The 17,475-nt window shown below is 47.6% G+C and overlaps 1 protein-coding gene across 1 annotated transcript in view; it reads right to left on the bottom strand.

Moving 5' to 3' along the window:
- The window catches only part of ZNF185 (zinc finger protein 185 with LIM domain), a 73,724-nt gene that overhangs the window by 33,939 nt on the left and 22,310 nt on the right, over positions 1-17,475 (bottom strand). The window contains exons 3-9 of the mRNA XM_083424210.1: positions 11,815-11,892; positions 11,086-11,221; positions 9,820-9,894; positions 8,625-8,687; positions 8,007-8,045; positions 7,069-7,137; positions 5,673-5,741 (exon numbers count right to left, since the gene is read on the bottom strand). Coding sequence (XP_083280336.1) covers positions 5,673-5,741; positions 7,069-7,137; positions 8,007-8,045; positions 8,625-8,687; positions 9,820-9,894; positions 11,086-11,221; positions 11,815-11,839 — 476 coding nt within the window. The 5' untranslated portion in view covers positions 11,840-11,892. The remainder of the gene's footprint in view (positions 1-5,672; positions 5,742-7,068; positions 7,138-8,006; positions 8,046-8,624; positions 8,688-9,819; positions 9,895-11,085; positions 11,222-11,814; positions 11,893-17,475) is intronic.

Genomic DNA, 17,475 nt, shown 5'->3' with positions numbered 1-17,475 from the left:
GGAGCTGAAAAGGATGTAGCTCAGTTGCAGAGCATCTGCTTTGCACACAGAAGGTCCCGGGTTCAATTCCTGGCACCTCCAGGTAGGGCTGAAACCTGGAGAACTGCTGCCAGTCAGTGTAGACAATAGTAAGCCAGAGGAACCAATGGTATGACTCTGTATGTTATGTACTGAGTTGAATAGGATCGAAACTGCAGCAGTCTGATTGGTCCTAGAACAATAGGATCCAAATCGCAGCAGTCTGATTGGTCCTAGAACAATAGGATTCAGAATGCATCAGTCTGATTGGTCCTAGAACAATGCAGCAGTCTGATTGGTTGGCAGGAACCACCCAATCATGCTCCAGATAGAAGTGAATCCACAACCTGATTGGCTTACAGTAGAATTCCAGAATTAGCCAATCATGTGCAGCCCATTGTGTAAATAATGTATATAAAGCAGATACTTTGAGGGGACTTTCATTCATTCCTCCTCACCACTATGAGCTGAATAAAGAGCATGAAATCACTTTGCGACTCTGAGTATATTTCACTGGCGACGAGGGTGGGATCCCGCTGAGCTGACTGCCACACACCGCACCGCAGCACCGCCACCTGCCGCACCGCTGCCTCGCACCGTGTATCCAGGCTTCAGCTCCGGGACACAAGGAACTCAGAATGGCAACCAACAGCAGCTTCTCGCCGTTCAACCCAGCATCTGGAGACTGGGAAGCGTACGCCTCCCGTTTCACCTTCCTCCTAGAAGCCAAAGGGGTCACCGATGAAGAAGACGCCAAGAAGAGGGCAATATTCTTCAGCGTCTGTGGAGAGGAGACGTTTGAAATCGCCCGGGCTCTCCTTGCGCCTGAAGACGTTGCTACAGTTCCATACAAAACAATAATGGAACAGCTGAAGGGGCACTTTTCGCCACAGCCCTCAGTGGTGGCTCGTCGAAATGCCTTCTACGCAAAGCGGCAAGCCCCTGGGGAAACCATAACTGGGTTTGTGACCTCTCTCCGCCAAGCCGCCCGGTTCTGCAACTTCTCAGAGCTGGAGAACATGCTTCGTGACCGCCTCGTCGGTGGCCTGAAGGATGAGAAGCTGCAACGACGCCTCTACGCCAAGAAGGACCTAACGTTCCAGGTCGCTCTGGAGGAGGCCCTGGCGACGGAAGCTGCTGAGAGGTCGACGCAAGAGGCACGGCCGAGCCAGCCGTCCCAACCGAGGGTCCACCACGAAGACCTCACCGACGACTCAGGATCCAACAGGGAGGAGGTGCACCGTGTACAGCAGCGCACTCAAGCAGCCCACATACCACAGCTGCCTCGACGAGAAGGAGGGAACTGCGCAAGCTGTGGAGAAAGTCACGAGAGGAGGACCTGCCGTTTCCGCAACGCAGAGTGCAGGCAGTGCAGAAAATCGGGACACATCGCCCGGGTGTGTCGGGCTCGGCCTACCCGACGCCAGGCATCAGATGACCACTCCAAGAGCCCCAGGTCCCGGGGCCCAACGCACCAAGGCAACTCAACGGAGCTCACGGACATCCAGGTATACCAGTTGCCCTACCCCAACGTAGAGAAAATTTATGTAGAGGTACAGATAGAGGGGGCCCCATGCCGCATGGAGCTAGACACGGGTTCAAATCTATCCATAATCTCGGCAAAGACCTTAAGGAAACTGTGTCCTACTGGGGGTCCCAAACTCAGGCCGGCCCCATTCACCCTCCGGGACTTCCAGAAACGTAAGGTCCCCACAATGGGGGTGGGGACCTTCAGGGTGCAATACCGAGGGCGGACGCGGCAACTGGACTTGCTTGTGGTCAAGGGCCCCTACATTAGCTTACTGGGATTGGCATGGTTTGGACCACTGGGGCTAGCCGTCACCGGGGTGAACAACACTAGCTTACAAGTGGACGTGGACGCCATATGCAAGGAATTTCCGGGGGTTTTTGATGGGAAATTGGGACAGTATACGGGCCCCCCCATTGCTCTACAGCTTGACCCCGCAGTACGACCAGTCAGGCTCAAGGCCCGCCGGGTCCCGTTCGCCCTGAAACCCCGTATAGACGAGGAATTGGACCGGCTCGTGGAGCAAGGAGTGCTGGAGCCGGTGCCTAATGCCCCCTGGGAAACCCCAATCGTCACACCCGTCAAGCCTAATGGTTCGGTCCGCATCTGCGCAGACTACAAATGTACCATAAACAAGGCCCTCACGGCCCATGCATACCCAGTGCCAGTGGTCAGCCATGTCCTTGCCACCCTGGCTGGGTCGAAAATTTTTGGCAAGCTGGACTTGGCCCAAGCATATCAACAGCTACCAGTAGATGAGGCCACAGCAGAGGCACAGACGATTGTGACGCACAGAGGAGCGTTCAGGGTAAAGCGGCTGCAATTCGGCGTCAGCGTGGCACCAGGCATATTCCAGAAACTAATGGACTCTCTCCTTAAAGGAATTCCTGGCGTCACCCCCTTCTTCGATGATGTGTTGATTGCCGGGCCCACACCAGAGGAGTTTGAGGACCGCCTCCGCACTGTTCTGCACCGTTTCCAGACGGCGGGTCTCAAGGTAAAGCGGGAAAAATGTCTACTAGGAGTGCCTCAGGTGGACTTTCTGGGATTTATGGTGGACGCAGAAGGGGTCCACCCGACTGGGGACAAGGTACGGGCCATTTGTGATGCCCCAGCGCCCAAGAACAAGACTGAACTTCAGGCCTTCTTGGGACTATTGAACTTTTACCATTCCTTCCTTCCCCACAAAGCGGCGGTAGCAGAGCCCCTACACAGACTTCTGGACAAGCGGGCCCCTTGGGTGTGGGGCCAGCGCCAGGAGGCTGCATTCCAGGCAGTCAAGGACTTGCTTGTCTCAAACTCGGTCTTGGCACACTTCGACGAGAGGCTGCCGGTGGTGCTAGCATGCGACGCCTCACCCTATGGCATTGGCGCTGTCCTGGGACACCAACTCCCGGATGGAAGAGAGGTACCAGTAGCATACTTTTCCCAGACACTCAGCGCAACCGAACGGAACTACTCACAAATAGACAAGGAGGGGCTGGCAATTGTGAAGGGAGTAAAAAAATTCCATGATTTCTTATACGGGCGGCCCTTCACCGTGGTGACTGACCACAAGCCGTTGCTTGGCTTGTTTGCCCCCGAAAAGCAGACCCCCCAAGTGCTGTCTCCTCGCGTCCTCAGGTGGTCAATCTTCCTTGCCAGCTACCAGTATGCACTGATTCACCGACCTGGGAAGGCGATGGGCCATGCGGACGCCCTCAGCAGGCTACCACTACCGGAAACAGGCCCCGACCCAGCACCTGCACAAGAGGTTATGAGCCTGGAGCTGCTTCCCGACCGCCCCATTCAGGCACAAGAAGTTGCACACCATTCCAAGAAAGACAGGGTCATCTCCCGGGTCCTGGACTGGGTGTGGAGGGGATGGCCCAGCAACAGCCCTGGGCCAGAATTCGCTGGCTACACAACCCGCAAACATGAACTGTCGGCCCACAAGGGGTGCCTGTTATGGGGAAGCAGGGTCGTTGTTCCCCAGCCCCTCCGCAAAAGGGTCCTCACAGCCCTACACGAGACACACCCAGGGGTAGTAAGAATGAAGGCCCTGGCCAGGAGTTATGTGTGGTGGCCGGGGATCGACGGAGAGATAGAGGCCTGGGTCAAACACTGCCAGGCCTGCCAAGAATCCCGCCCAGATCCCCCAAGGGCCCCAGTCCAGTCCTGGGAGTCCGCCCGAGCACCATGGTCACGCCTGCATGTGGACTTCGCTGGGCCCTTTCAGGGAAAAACATTCTTCATAGTGGTGGACTCCTACACCAAATGGCTGGAAGTCGCACTGGTACCGTCCACTTCTACATCCGCAGCCATCCGGGCACTACGCAGGCTGTTTGCAACCCACGGGCTCCCTGACACTCTCGTCTCAGACAACGGGACTGCATTCACGTCAGGAGAATTCCAAACCTTCACAGCGCAGAACGCCATCCGCCACATCCGTTCGGCGCCATTCCACCCTGCCACCAATGGCCAAGCAGAACGCATGGTGCGGACCACCAAGGACACCCTTCGCCGCATGACGCAAGGGGATTGGGAGTACCGCCTTGCCACATTCCTCCTAGCACAGCACAGCACCCCCAGCTCAACGACTGGCCGGAGCCCCGCTGAACTACTAATGGGTCGGCGCCTTGCAATCAGATTGGACCGCCTTCACCCCGATAGAGCTCAGGATGAGGTAGTGGTGGGGGAAGGCAGGAACCCCCGGACCTTCGAGGCCCAGGACCCAGTGTACGCAAAGAATTTTGGGGCAGGCCCAGCATGGGTACCCGCCACAGTCACCAGGGTCACTGGCCCCGTGTCATACGAGGTGCTAACGGATGGGGGGCAATGCTGGCGCCGCCACTGCGACCAGATACGGCGACGATTCCCGGGAGAAAACCAGGAGGAGGAAAGGTCAGAGGAGTCCCAAGGGAACAGAGCGGCAGTGAGGCCCATAGAGCAGGAGGGGCCAGCAGGAGAGGCAGAATCAGTAAATACAGAGAGGACCCACGAGGCCGAAAGGACACCGGAACCAGAACCACGACTGAGCGAGCCGGTTGCGCCAGACCAAACAGGCCCATCACAGCCAGCATCCTTGGAACACGAGCCAGAACCTGAACCCCGGACCAGGGAACACCACAGGCCGCAACGTACACGTAGGCCGCCGGCGTACCTCGAGGACTATGAATGTGACCTCCCGGGCAGGACTGGAACTTAGAGGGGAGGGGTGTTATGTACTGAGTTGAATAGGATCGAAACTGCAGCAGTCTGATTGGTCCTAGAACAATAGGATCCAAATCGCAGCAGTCTGATTGGTCCTAGAACAATAGGATTCAGAATGCATCAGTCTGATTGGTCCTAGAACAATGCAGCAGTCTGATTGGTTGGCAGGAACCACCCAATCATGCTCCAGATAGAAGTGAATCCACAACCTGATTGGCTTACAGTAGAATTCCAGAATTAGCCAATCATGTGCAGCCCATTGTGTAAATAATGTATATAAAGCAGATACTTTGAGGGGACTTTCATTCATTCCTCCTCACCACTATGAGCTGAATAAAGAGCATGAAATCACTTTGCGACTCTGAGTATATTTCACTGTATGAGGCCATTTCCTATGTTACTATAAGAAATCTCCCCTGACATGAAAAGAGGAACAAAACAAAAAAGAATCCAAGTTTTTTTCTTGTTGTTGTTTTTATTTGTTAATTGTCAGGTTGTGCTGTTGTATTGTGGAAAGTGATAATGTTCAAGCAAATATGCAGGGTTTTATCTTGTGAACTGCTCTGAGATCTTGTGGTGAAGGGTGGTATATGAGTCTAAATAATAATAAATGAACATTGTTCTTTTAGCAAGGTTGGGCTGGATGCATCCTTTTTATTCATGTTGCCGGATAAACACGTTTCGGTTTTTATTTTGTGCTTATTCTACGTACCTAGTTTTAAACACTGGATAAATAGTTTGATCTTTTAAAATGTGGGGCAATTCACTTTGAGGCTTTTTTTGTAAAAATAACACACACAAAACCCAGCATCAATCAGAATGTGTCTTCCTTGCCTGTGATTGAGTTCTGTTGAGCATTACATATGATGTTCCTGCCTGGACCAAGATGGGGTTTCTTAGAGGAGGGAAGCAAATCCCCTCTGGGTATACTCACAGTTTCTTGTACTCCTCAGTACTCATCTTATGCCCTTGACTGAAGCGGGGCAGGCTGGCGCTCTTGGCACTGAAAGCAGAACACGCCCAGAGATAATCAGTGGTTTGAACAAACAGAAGTGATATGTCTGCAGGGTTATATCCTCATAATATAACGGTGAGGGTGCAGAAGTTGCAGTGTCAAAGGTCTGAGGTTTTGTATCCGCAGATGTCCCAGCCACCCCACTTTTCTAAATGTCCAGCTTTCTTTCTTTTAAGTAAGCTTCTAGATTTTTACTTGATACAGGATAAAGTGAGCAGCAAGACTATCCAGTTACACTCTTGGACACAGTGCAATTTAATAATTTTGGCATTATACACACTTACCAAGGAGTAAGCCCCATTGAACCTTCCTGCATTGCAGGGGGTTGGACTAGATCAGTAGTTCCCAAGCTTTTTTGGGCCATGCCCCACCTAATCATCTCTAAAATCCTGGAACTGCCCCTGCCCCCCCCCCGGACATATAATTCTTATTATTTTGTTGAATTTTCAATATTTTGTTGGAAGCCCCCCCCAGGGTGGCTGGGGAAACCCAGCCAGATGGGCAGGGTATAAATAACAAAGTTATTATTATTATTATTATTATTATTATTATTATTCAAAAAGTGAACTCCTATTCACATGGTAAAGGTAAAGGTAAAAGTAAAGGGACCCCAGACCAATAGGTCCAGTCGTGACCGACTCTGGGGTTGCGGCGCTCATCTCACTTTATTGGCCGAGGGAGCCAGTGTACAGCTTCCGGGTCATGTGGCCAGCATGACTAAGCCACTTCTGGCGAACCAGAGCAGCGCACAGAAACACTGTTTACCTTCCCGCTGGAGCGGTACCTATTTATCTACTTGCACTTTGACATGCTTTTGAACTGTTAGGTTGACAGGAGCAGGGACCGAGCAATGGGAGCTCATTCCGTCACAGGGATTCGAACCGCCGACCTTCTGATTGGCAAGTCCTAGGCTCTGTGGTTTAACCCACAGCGCCACCCGCGTCCCCAGATGTGGAGGAAGCCTAAAAGGCCATTAACTTGGTCTAACTCATTCTCGAATTGCCCCCCCCTAAAAAATCAAATTGCCCCCCTGTGGGGGGGGGGTGCCCCACGTTGGGAACCATGGGACTAGAAGGTCCATGGAATCCCTTCCAACTTTATAATTCTACCATTCTATCATAACTACTTCTGAGTAGGCACTGTTTTTTAGACAAATGTGAGCTACCTGTATTTATATTCTGATGGTTCTGCAATGATTGCCCATCCTTAACCCCCCCCCCTTATTTCTGGCAAGGGGTGTGCTTGAATTGTATGGATTTGACTTCATTGACAAAGCCATGTATCTGTCCGAAGATCAGGGATTAATCAAACACACCTCTTTTGTGAGCCATTGGATGCTGTGTTCAAAGGAGTAGTCTTATCAATGGTCTTGGTGAAAACCCCTCTAAAAGAGAGACAGAGAGAGAAAAGATATAAGTAACGTCCAAGATCATGCAGCACATTACAAGCTTGGTGGATCTGGGAATGCTGTGAACTTTGTATATCTTGATCTACATAGGGACATAGTGTAACTTGATTTCAAAGTCCCCCATGATATTCTTGCAAAGAATCTGGTAAAATGTGGGCTGGGCAAGGTTACTGTTAGGTGGATTTGTACCAGTTTGAAACTATACCAGACTCTCCTTAGCTTTTCAAATGTGCTGGCAATTTTATTGCTGCACCACCAGAACACACTTAAGCAGGAATCACCAGCTGCACAAATATAAGATGGGGGACACTTGGCGTGCCAGTAGTACATGTGAAAAGGATTTAGGGGTCTTAGCAGACCACAAGCTTCATATGAGTCAACAGTGTTATACGGCAGCAAAAAAAACAGCTAATGCTATTCTAGACTGCATCAACAGAAGTCTAGTGTCTTTATTAAGAGACATAATAGTACCGTTGTATTCTGCCTTGGTCAAGGGTCTGGAAAGCAAACCTTAAGAGGAATGGCTGAAGGAGTTGAGTATATTTAGCCTGGATAAGAGGAGACTGAGGAGAGATATGATAGCCATATTCAAATATCTAAAGGACCGTCCTGCAGAAGATGGAACAAGCTTGTTTTCTGTTGCTCATACCATACCATAGCAGGACCCATACCAATGGATTCAAGTTACAAGAAAGGAATTTCTGATTAAATATCAGGAAGAACTTTCTGACATTAAGAGCTGTTTGTGGGTGGATTTGACTTTTTTGGTGGTGGACTCTCCTTCATTCTATGATTCTATATCCAAAGCAAAATGCTTTCCTTCTTTCCAGTCCCATCTCTCTCACCTGATGAGGTACCCAGAAGGTGATGTGGCACTGGGAGATCTAGGAAGAGAACAGAAATACATTATGGGCAAAAGGAGAAAAATATGCAGAGACAAACACTTAAGGTTTTATCCATTGACATTTCCATAGAGAAGTACTGCAGTTGTGGGGAAACTACATTTGCCCCAGTGGTCAACAAGTTGTTGGGGAAATGTGTGTTTTGTTTTTTAAAAACATTGGAAGAACTACATCCATCCTGTACAATTTATTTTTTACCTGAGAAAGGAAGGAACTACTGAGTTTGGGGCTGGGGAGGATACAAAAGGATGGTAGATATTGGCTGGGGAGAAGCTGCAAATTCTTCTCCAGCTCAGCTTTTAATCGAAGCCAGAGGAGAATTGCAGGGTTTTTAAAAGTTCCTCTCTCATTGTAAGGTGGGATTTACAACTGCTTGATGTTCATTTCCTAGCCTGGTTCAGGAGAACTTTGATATCTAGTTTTTACAGAGAAGTACAGTAAACACATACACAATCTGAAATTCACAGACTACAACCTGCAATGCCAAACTTTATCTAAGGTAACCATACACCTCTCCCCCATTAAGTGCTGTACTTTTTGCAGTAAAAGGGAGTCACTAACTTTTTGGCATAACTTTTTGGAGACTGTGGTTCTGCTTGGGAAGGTGGTTCAGCAAAGGCTAATCTGGAAGAACAGAAGAGAAATGTTACCAGATGACAAAAGACATCATAGCAGGATAAACCATCACAAATTCATGATGGAATTAGAGTCCTATTGCATTTGGCTAAGGAAGAGCTTACTGTCACTTGACTTTTATGTAGACTGATGTTTGCCTAGTAGCCTTTGAAGGTAGCTGAGCAGTTGAGGCAACTGCCATGATATGAAGTATATAAATTAAGGAAACTGTCTTATACCATATTGAGTCAGATTCTTGACCCATCTAACCAAATATTATATTCTCAGACTGGCAACAGCTTCCCAGAATATCATGCAGAGGCATCCTTCCAGCTCTGCAATGTGGGTTCCTTTTAACTGACAAATGAACCTGGGACCTTATGCAGCCAAAAGAAGAGTGCTTATGTCCTGCATGAGAGCTTTCCATGAGCATCTGGTTGGCCACTGTGAAAACAAAATGCTGAACTAGATGGGCCTTTTGTTTGATCCAGCTTGGCTGTTCTTATGTGCTCTATCACTGAGAAAGGTCTACCATTCCTGTATGGGGAAGCAAAGTATATTTTTGGGTATATTTTGTTATTTAAAAAAAAATCAATTCCTCTTAAGTAAACATCAAGCTGTATAAAAGTCTATTATGTAATTAGCATTCTTAATAATAATAATAATAATAATAATAATAATAATAATTTATTATTTATACCCCGCCCATCTGGCTGGGCTTCCCCAGCCACTCTGGGCGGCTTCCAAAAAAAAAATAAAAAATACTGTACTACATCAAACATTAAAAGCCTCCCTAAACAGGGCCACCTTCAGATGTCTTCTAAAACTTTGGTAGTAGTTGTTCTCTTTGACATCTGGTGGGAGGGCATTCCACAGGGAGGGTGCCACAACTGAGAAGGCCCTCTGCCTGGTTCCCTGTAACTTGGCTTCTCGCAGTGAGGGAACCGCCAGAAGGCCCTCGGTGCATATACATTGGTTTTTCTCTAGTGGAGGCTGGTCCGCTAGGACAAATGTGGCACTGCTGCATCTGGAAATGTTCTAAGTCTAGAATGCATCTCAAACCCTACAAAGCCCACACAGAATCGCCAGTGGATAGATCCCAAAGGAAGCAAGATGTGTGAAGGCGGTTCATCAAAGGCACCTGCGAGTCGGTGACAAACTCTTCGGTGAGGCAGGAGATTTCCCAGTGGTGCCCCTGGTCCTCAGTGGTGAATGCCTGTTGGACGGGAGAGGGGAAAAGAGAGGCAAAAGTGAGAAATCAGTGTGGTGGAAGCAGCCCTGGTGAAAGAGGCTTTCAGGCTCTTTCAGTTATTATTAACAATATTTAAATCAATATATCAATATTGATTATAATTATATCAATATTTATTCATTACACACCCTTCACCATAAAGTCTGGAGAACCAAAACACAACCATCCTTTGAAATTTGCACTTATCCGAATGTCGAGATGCTATTCTCCAAGCAGGAGAATCATAATATACAAAAATTCACCATGTTACAGGAAGTCTTCTGCAAAATGTGTATATTGGTCAAAACTGCTTGTACAAAAATGTGCTTATCTGGAGAAATTTACACTAATATGCTGAAGAATTTTCATGATTTTTTTTTCTAATTAAAAAGATTATAAATTGCTGCAAAATTTGGAGAATGGAAAACTGAGAAATGAGAGAACAGATTCCTCCAGCCCTAGACAATTGATAGATGGGCACTTCTCCCCACCTGGCAAAACTGACTTACAAGGGTGAGGGGGTTCTGCCTTGTCAGTATATTCCCCACAGAGAATGAACTGGCAAAGCAGCACCCTTCAGGATTGAACTCCGTGTTCACCAGCTGGTGAAGTGGGGATTCAATCCTTTTGTCTGCAGGGGTCTGCTTTGTCAGTGTATTCCCTGCACGGACACCAGCTGATAGACGGGCAGATGTGGTTTGGGAGAAATGGCTTTGCAGGACAACTTGTAACCTGGCTGGGCGATTGGCTCAGGGGCCGAAGGTTCCACCCTCTCCTGTGCTAGGACAAACATAAAACCTCAGACATACACTTGCTTACATATGAGATAGCTGACAAAGAATCTAAAATCCTAGTTGTTCCCTCTTTACAGGCTGCACCTTCAGAGGAAAGTGAATAAATGGATCTTTGGTGCTCTGGATCTTCAATTGCTTGCCAATGTCTCTCAGTGGTCTGGCAGACACCAGCTGCTCGTCAACTGCCTTTTTAAAAAAATACAAGGCTCTTCATATTCAATAGCACTGCACACAATGCAAAATCTGAAGTCTGATCCCTTGTGAACTTTTCTCTGAGAAATTGGGTGATGATTGAGATATTATCTTTTGGCAGCATTGGAACGAGCACTGGGCAGATGGAGCAGCAATCTTGCAGACAAGGCAGGTGAATGCCTCTACTCACAATGGGCTGTGGTTCTGCTCCTCCTCAGGGTCCGATCTCTGCTGAATCCAGCTCTTATCCCCTTTCAGTGTTGTCCGCACTTTCATCTGGGTGATGATCCTCTTTCGATCCTCATCGCTAGGTAGAATGACGCCATCTAATGAATGCACAAAGTGTTAGTTAAGTCACTTGCATAATGCAGACACTTGCCCTTCTTCTGATTGGAAATGCTCTGTTGCAGGGGACAAAAAATGCAGGGGGGGGCAGTGAGAAATGTCCCTATTTTCATCTGAAGAATGTTGGAGTGTATGCAGCTTAAAAAAGAGACGCGGATGGCGGTGTGGGTTAAACTATAGAGCCTAGGACTTGCCGATCAGAAGGTCGGCGGTTCAAATCCCCGCAATGGGGTGAACTCCCGTTCTCAGTCCCAGCTCCTGCCAACCTAGCAGTTTGAAAGCATGTCAAAGTGCAAGTAGATAAATAGGTACCGCTCCGGCGGGAAGGTAAATGATGTTTCCATGCACCAGAAGTGACTTAGTCATGCTGGCCACATGACCCAGAAGCTGTACACCGGCTCCCTCGGCCTATAGAGTGAGATGAGCGCCACAACCCCAGAGTCGGTCATGACTGGAGCTAATGGTCAGGGGTCCCTTTACCTTTACTATGCAGCTTAAAAGTAGAGCCCTGCAGAATGAGCTGCAAACTTCTAAACCCTTGGGAATGAGTAATAATTATGCAGCAGTTCATTACCTTTCACAACGCCGAGGGACAGCATGGTTTGTGTTTCCTCCTTCCTCAATATTCAGAGTTTTGTGCCAGCAGATATAACTGGGAAGGGAAGAATGAAATCCAGGTTATTAATGACACTGGAGGAGTGGAAGTACTGCAGGCATTGCTGAACTTTCTACAAAATGGACTCTATTTTTAATGATTCTTCCAACAGTTGCATTACTTACTGCAGGGGTGAGGAACATCTTTTCAGCCAGAGGGCCACATTCCATCCTGGAAAACATTCCAGGGGCCGCTTGCCGCTGGTGGACAGGGCCAGGTGCATAAGTGGGTGAGGCAATGAATGCAAATGTTATCTTTGCATGTGAGCTCATGTGAGCTTTTTGTAAACAGACTTAAATTTTAAAACACGTGGGCACCTTTAGGCTTTTCATGTAGTCCAACATCCTGAGGGATCCAACCCCCCCACCCAATAAATGTTGTTTTGTAAATCCAAATGTTGTTTTGTAAATCCAAATGTTGTTTTGTAAATCCACCTTGGATTTACAGAAATATGGGCACAGAGAAAAGGAATTTGGAGCTCTTGTGTTTAAAGAAATTATTAGCCCCAATGGTTAAAGAAACCTCAATGTTCAGTGGCCCCTTCCTGATTGTTGTTATCTTGCAGGTGGAGTCCAGTTGCATACCAGCAAGTTCTGGTTGCACAATGAATGTGGTTTTGGTCCTTATGTTCAGTAAACCTGCTTCAAAATAAGTAAACAGGCCATTTAGAAGCAACCAATGGCAGTGTTTCACTGGATACCAGTTGGTGGAGAACAATGGCTGGAGAAGCAATTTCATTCCTAGCCTGCTTAAGGGGTTGAGTGATATACAGCTCTGTAACAGAGTACAGACTTTGCATGAAGAATTTCTCAAGTTCAGTCCCTGGCATCACTAGTTAAAAGGCTCACAGAGGTAGCAAAGACCCTAGAGAACTACAACCAATCACAGTTGATAATACTGAGCTAGACAGATGAACAGATAGGCCCATTTGCTATCAGGCAGCTTCTTGTGTTACAGTTTTTTTTCGGAAGTACCTCTTTGGCCACTGTAGGGAAACAGGATGCTGAACTAGATGGAGTTTTCTTCTTAAGCATTCTTATCTCAAGGTACAAGACAGGAAACATATAAATGTCAGGAAATGTACCATAAACTAAGGAAGTTGTTGCTTGGGTTCTACAGAAATCAATTACATTAACATTGCAGTAGAAAACAACAACAATGTATGAGAAATAAAAGAAGCAATAAAAATGCAATTAACAACAAATCCACGTTGTAGACCACCCTGAATGAACACATCCACTGGCAATCGACATATGGAAATGTCTCAATTGATTGTATTGTGTGTGTTCCTAAGGTTTATAAGCTGTCAGCAAGATTCTACAATATGGAGTTCTACTGCTGGCTGTGCAGGCCTCTTGTCTTGATAGATCAACAGTTGGTAGAGCTCGCTAGAAGAGTGTCTCTAAGGAGAGAGAATATCTAGGTTGGTTGCTGAGATCAGCATGTGTTCTCCCTGCAGCTGAGCTGCTTGTGTTCCAAAATGCAGAGTGGGGGGAGTCCTCTGGGCTCCTGATTCAGCAGCTTGGGGGGGGGGGGAAGGATTTGGCAAGTGTGTTCCAGTATTCCACTCAAAAACCTTAATAGAAGCGGAGAGAGGAAGCAACGTCTTATAATGTGTGGTGTCTGTGATATGACTTTAGCAATGAGCTAAAGCTCATCCTGATTGCAGAGAGAGAAATTAAGAATCACAAATAGGCGGGTCAGGGAAGGAAGAGGGAGGAGAAGACAGCTATAGGGAGCTGCTTTGGAAATGCTCAGCTTTCCTCATATAACAAGCAGGATGGGGAGTCTGTGATCTTCCATGTTTTGTTTGACCGCTAACTCTGTTTGCCAGCATTGGTGAGGAGGAGAGTACCTACTCAAGGAGGAAGGGAGCCCTGAAGGCAAAACATATGGCCAGCACAACCCTTGACATTTTGAACTCAGCCATTCTAAGGAGGTGTAGATTCAGTGACATCCTGGACACAGCTGTGGGAAGTAGGAGAAAAGAGGAGGAGGAGAGTTTTGATCATCATAGTGTTGACCAGTTACAAGGTGGACGCACAAGACCTTGTTACTCTGGAGTGCTCTTGTTCAGGACTCAAGCCAGCCAGCCATACCCTTCCAAAGATACTCCATTCAGCTTCTAGCTCCAACCCTCTGCCCCACACACAACAGACATTCAGCATTCCATGCCTACTGAGCACACTGTTTTTGGCCCTAGGCTGTTTTCTCGCACTTTTGCAAACCTTGGCTGCCACCCAAACCTGTTGTTACCACCCTTTTTCATGTACGTAAGGATCCGCCCTCAGAGAATGAGTTCACTGTTAGTCTATAAGATGGAAGGGACAGTGAGCCACTCCCGTTGCTTTAGGATGAAGTAAGCACTGCTACTTCCGCCCCCTGCCTAGCCACCGCTTGGCATCCCGGTCCTGTCATGCATATTTGTGCACTAGTTTGTTTCCTTATCACAATGCAATCCTAAACAGTAAATGTGTCAGCCCAGCTGTCAAGAACTGGTGTCGACAGCACTGAAAGCAGGAAATAAAATTTATTTCCCCATTACCAGAAACTTGCCTTGATTCCAAGGTGTTTGTTTTAGCCAGGGCACCAGGTTTGGACCCCACCCAGATCCCTCAAATATGCTAGTTTCCATAACAGCAAAGAACTGAAGTATCAGAGGTACTGAGACTACAGGCACACTCTCCAACATGTCACGGATGAGAAGAGAGAAATGCATGTTGACACCCCAGCAACCGTCATACCAAGGATGATTGAAAGCTACATTCATGCATTGGGGGTTCATCCCCAAACTGCTGGAGAAGTTGGAGCACTCTGTAGAGAATATTCTGTGAAATGTACTACAAAGCCCACTCATGCAAAGCAAATTCTGCCACCAGCCAGTGCCATTTTTCTAGAAAAACAGGTGCTGTAGCTCACCATGAACTTCTCTCATATTCTCTTAGAATGGCAATGCCATCCACCTGAGATGTGCTGGAACTGAGTTCTGGTGAGTTCTGGCTGAAATAAAAGCCCTGCCACCAACAAATGGGGTGTCTATGCAGATATCATGGATGTGGGTGGTGCTGTGGTCTAAACCACAGAGCCTAGGGCTTGCCAATCAGAAGGTCGGCAGTTCGAATCCCCGCAACGGGGTGAGCTCCTGTTGCTCGATCCCTGCTCCTGTCAATCTAGCAGTTTGAAAGCACGTCAAAGTGCAAGGAGATAAATAGGTACCACTCTGGCGGGAAGGTAAATGGTGTTTCCGTGCGCTGCTCTGGTTCACCAGAAACAGTTTAGTCATGCTGGCCACATGACCCAGAAGCTGTCTGCGGACAAACGCCGGCTCCCTCAGCCAGTAAAGCGAGATGAGCACTGCAACCCCAGAGTCGTCTGCGACTGGACTTAACGGTCAGTGGTCCCTTTAACTTTACCTATGCAAATATCTGGCTCATCTTGACTTTATAGAACCTCAGTAATGATGGAACCCACAGGGGGAGAAAACTTTTATTTTTACATATATTTTGTTAATTGTATGAGCTAATGCTTTATTAGCTCATACAAATAATAAATAATAAATAATAAAGCTAATGCTTTATTAGGGTTCACGGGTGGCGCTGTGGGTAAAACCTCAGTGTCTAGGACTTGCCAATCGTATGGTTGGCGGTTCGAATCCCCGCGGCGGGGTGAGCTCCCGTCATTCGGTCCCAGCTCCTGCCCACCTAGCAGTTCGAAAGCACTCTTAAGTGCAAGTAGATAAATAGTACCGCTTTATAGCGGGAAGGTAAATGGTGTTTCCGTGTGCTGCTCTGGTGCTGGCTCGCCAGAGCAGCTTTGTCACACTGGCCACGTGACCCGGAAGTGTCTCCGGACAGCGCTGGCCCCCGGCCTCTTAAGTGAGATGGGTGCACAACCCTAGAGTCGGACATGACTGGCCTGTACGGGCAGGGGTACCTTTACCTTTTTAATGCTTTATTATATATTTGGAACAGCTGTACTCTTGTCCCCCCCAGGCTGTGATGCTTTATGGTCTACATTTTTTTGATCCTTTGTTTTCTTTCTTTATACCTGCACATTTTTTTTGTTAACAAATCCATAACATTTAAAAATTTTAAAAATGCAGTGACAAAGCAGGAAGGGGGGAGTGTCAATCTACAGAGAGCTGTAAAGTTTGCAAGAAACATGGACCACTTATAAACACCATCTCCAACTCGAAAGATTCCATCAACGGTGTCTCCAAAAAATTTTACACATCACTTGGGAAGACAGGCAAACTAATATCGGTGTACTGGAAGAAGCAAAGATCACCAGTGTTGAAGCAATGATTCCTCAACATCAACTTCGTTGGACTGGTCATGTTGTGTGGATGCCTGATGATCGTCTTCCAAAGCAACTACTCTATTCCGAACTTTAAAATGGAAAGCGCAATGCTGGTGGTCAACAAAAGAGGTTTAAAGACAGTCTCCAGGCAAATCTTAAAAAATGTAGTATAAACACCGACAACTGGGAAACACTGGCCTGCGAGCACTTCAGTTGGAGAACAGTCTTTACCAAAGGTGTCATGGGCTTTGAAGGCACTTGAACTCAGGATGCAAGGGAGAAATCTGCTAAGAGGAAGGCACGCTTGGCAAATCCACACCGTGATCAACTCCCGTCTGGAGACCAATGTCCCCACTGTAGAAGGACGTGTGGATCCAGAATTGGCCTCCACAGTCACTTATGGACTCATTGTTAAAACCATGTTTATGGAAGACAATCTTACTCGGCTACGAGTGATCGCCAAAGAAGAAGGAGAAGGAACAGAAGTATGATAAAACTTCAGTGGATGGGGGAATCCTAAAGGGGCAACAGCTAAACAAATCCCAATGTACCTATGTTCAGTGGACATAGAATGCTAAGTGTCTCTGGGGTGGAACAGGAAAGATTCCTGTACAGAGTGCTTGTGCCTGTAACATGCTGGGAGGAAACTGTCAAGAAAGGGCAGGGCTTGCTACTGTTTCATGATTCATGTTTTGGGGAGGGGAAATGAGCACCGGCAAGGGCTGTTTGTTGTTCCCCAAAGCCATACCTGCCAAGTGCTTCCAACCTGCCTAGTTCTGCATGAATCTGCAAAGCCAGAAATTCCAGTGCAACCTGAGTGTCTGGGATGAGCTATTCCAAGTTTAATTGAGAAAAAGAGGCAGTCTAGACCTGTTGATGAGAGAGCCTTGGCATAGCTAGTACATACATTGTCAAGTCTCTGAAAAATTAGATGGCTGCTTTAGCATGGGTCTGTATGAGAGACGGGAAAGGACAAAAGTGCCAAGTTGCGTGGCCTCTTAGTGGTTTTCTAGCAGCAGCTCAGGTAGGATGCCCCGCTTTGCAGAGGACAGCCTTCCAGTTTTTAGGGGTAGGAAGCCTGTGGACATCCAGATGTTTCTGGACTAGAACTTCCCCATCATCCCTTACCACTGGTTGTGCTGGCTATGGCCAACATCTGGAAAGCTACAGGTTCTCAATCCCAATCCTAGTTGAAGGAGTCCTATTTCTGAAAGGCTATGCAGTTTAAGCCTAGTTTAACAATACCCATAAGAAGGGAGAACAGTTTTCTTGAAGATGCCC

Source organism: Podarcis tiliguerta (genome assembly GCF_965153285.1).
Source record: "Podarcis tiliguerta genome assembly, chromosome: Z".
In the NCBI taxonomy this organism is placed as follows: Eukaryota; Metazoa; Chordata; class Lepidosauria; order Squamata; family Lacertidae; genus Podarcis; species Podarcis tiliguerta.
Note: the sequence above shows the minus strand (reverse complement) of the source record. Positions and strands in the feature narration are given on the sequence as shown.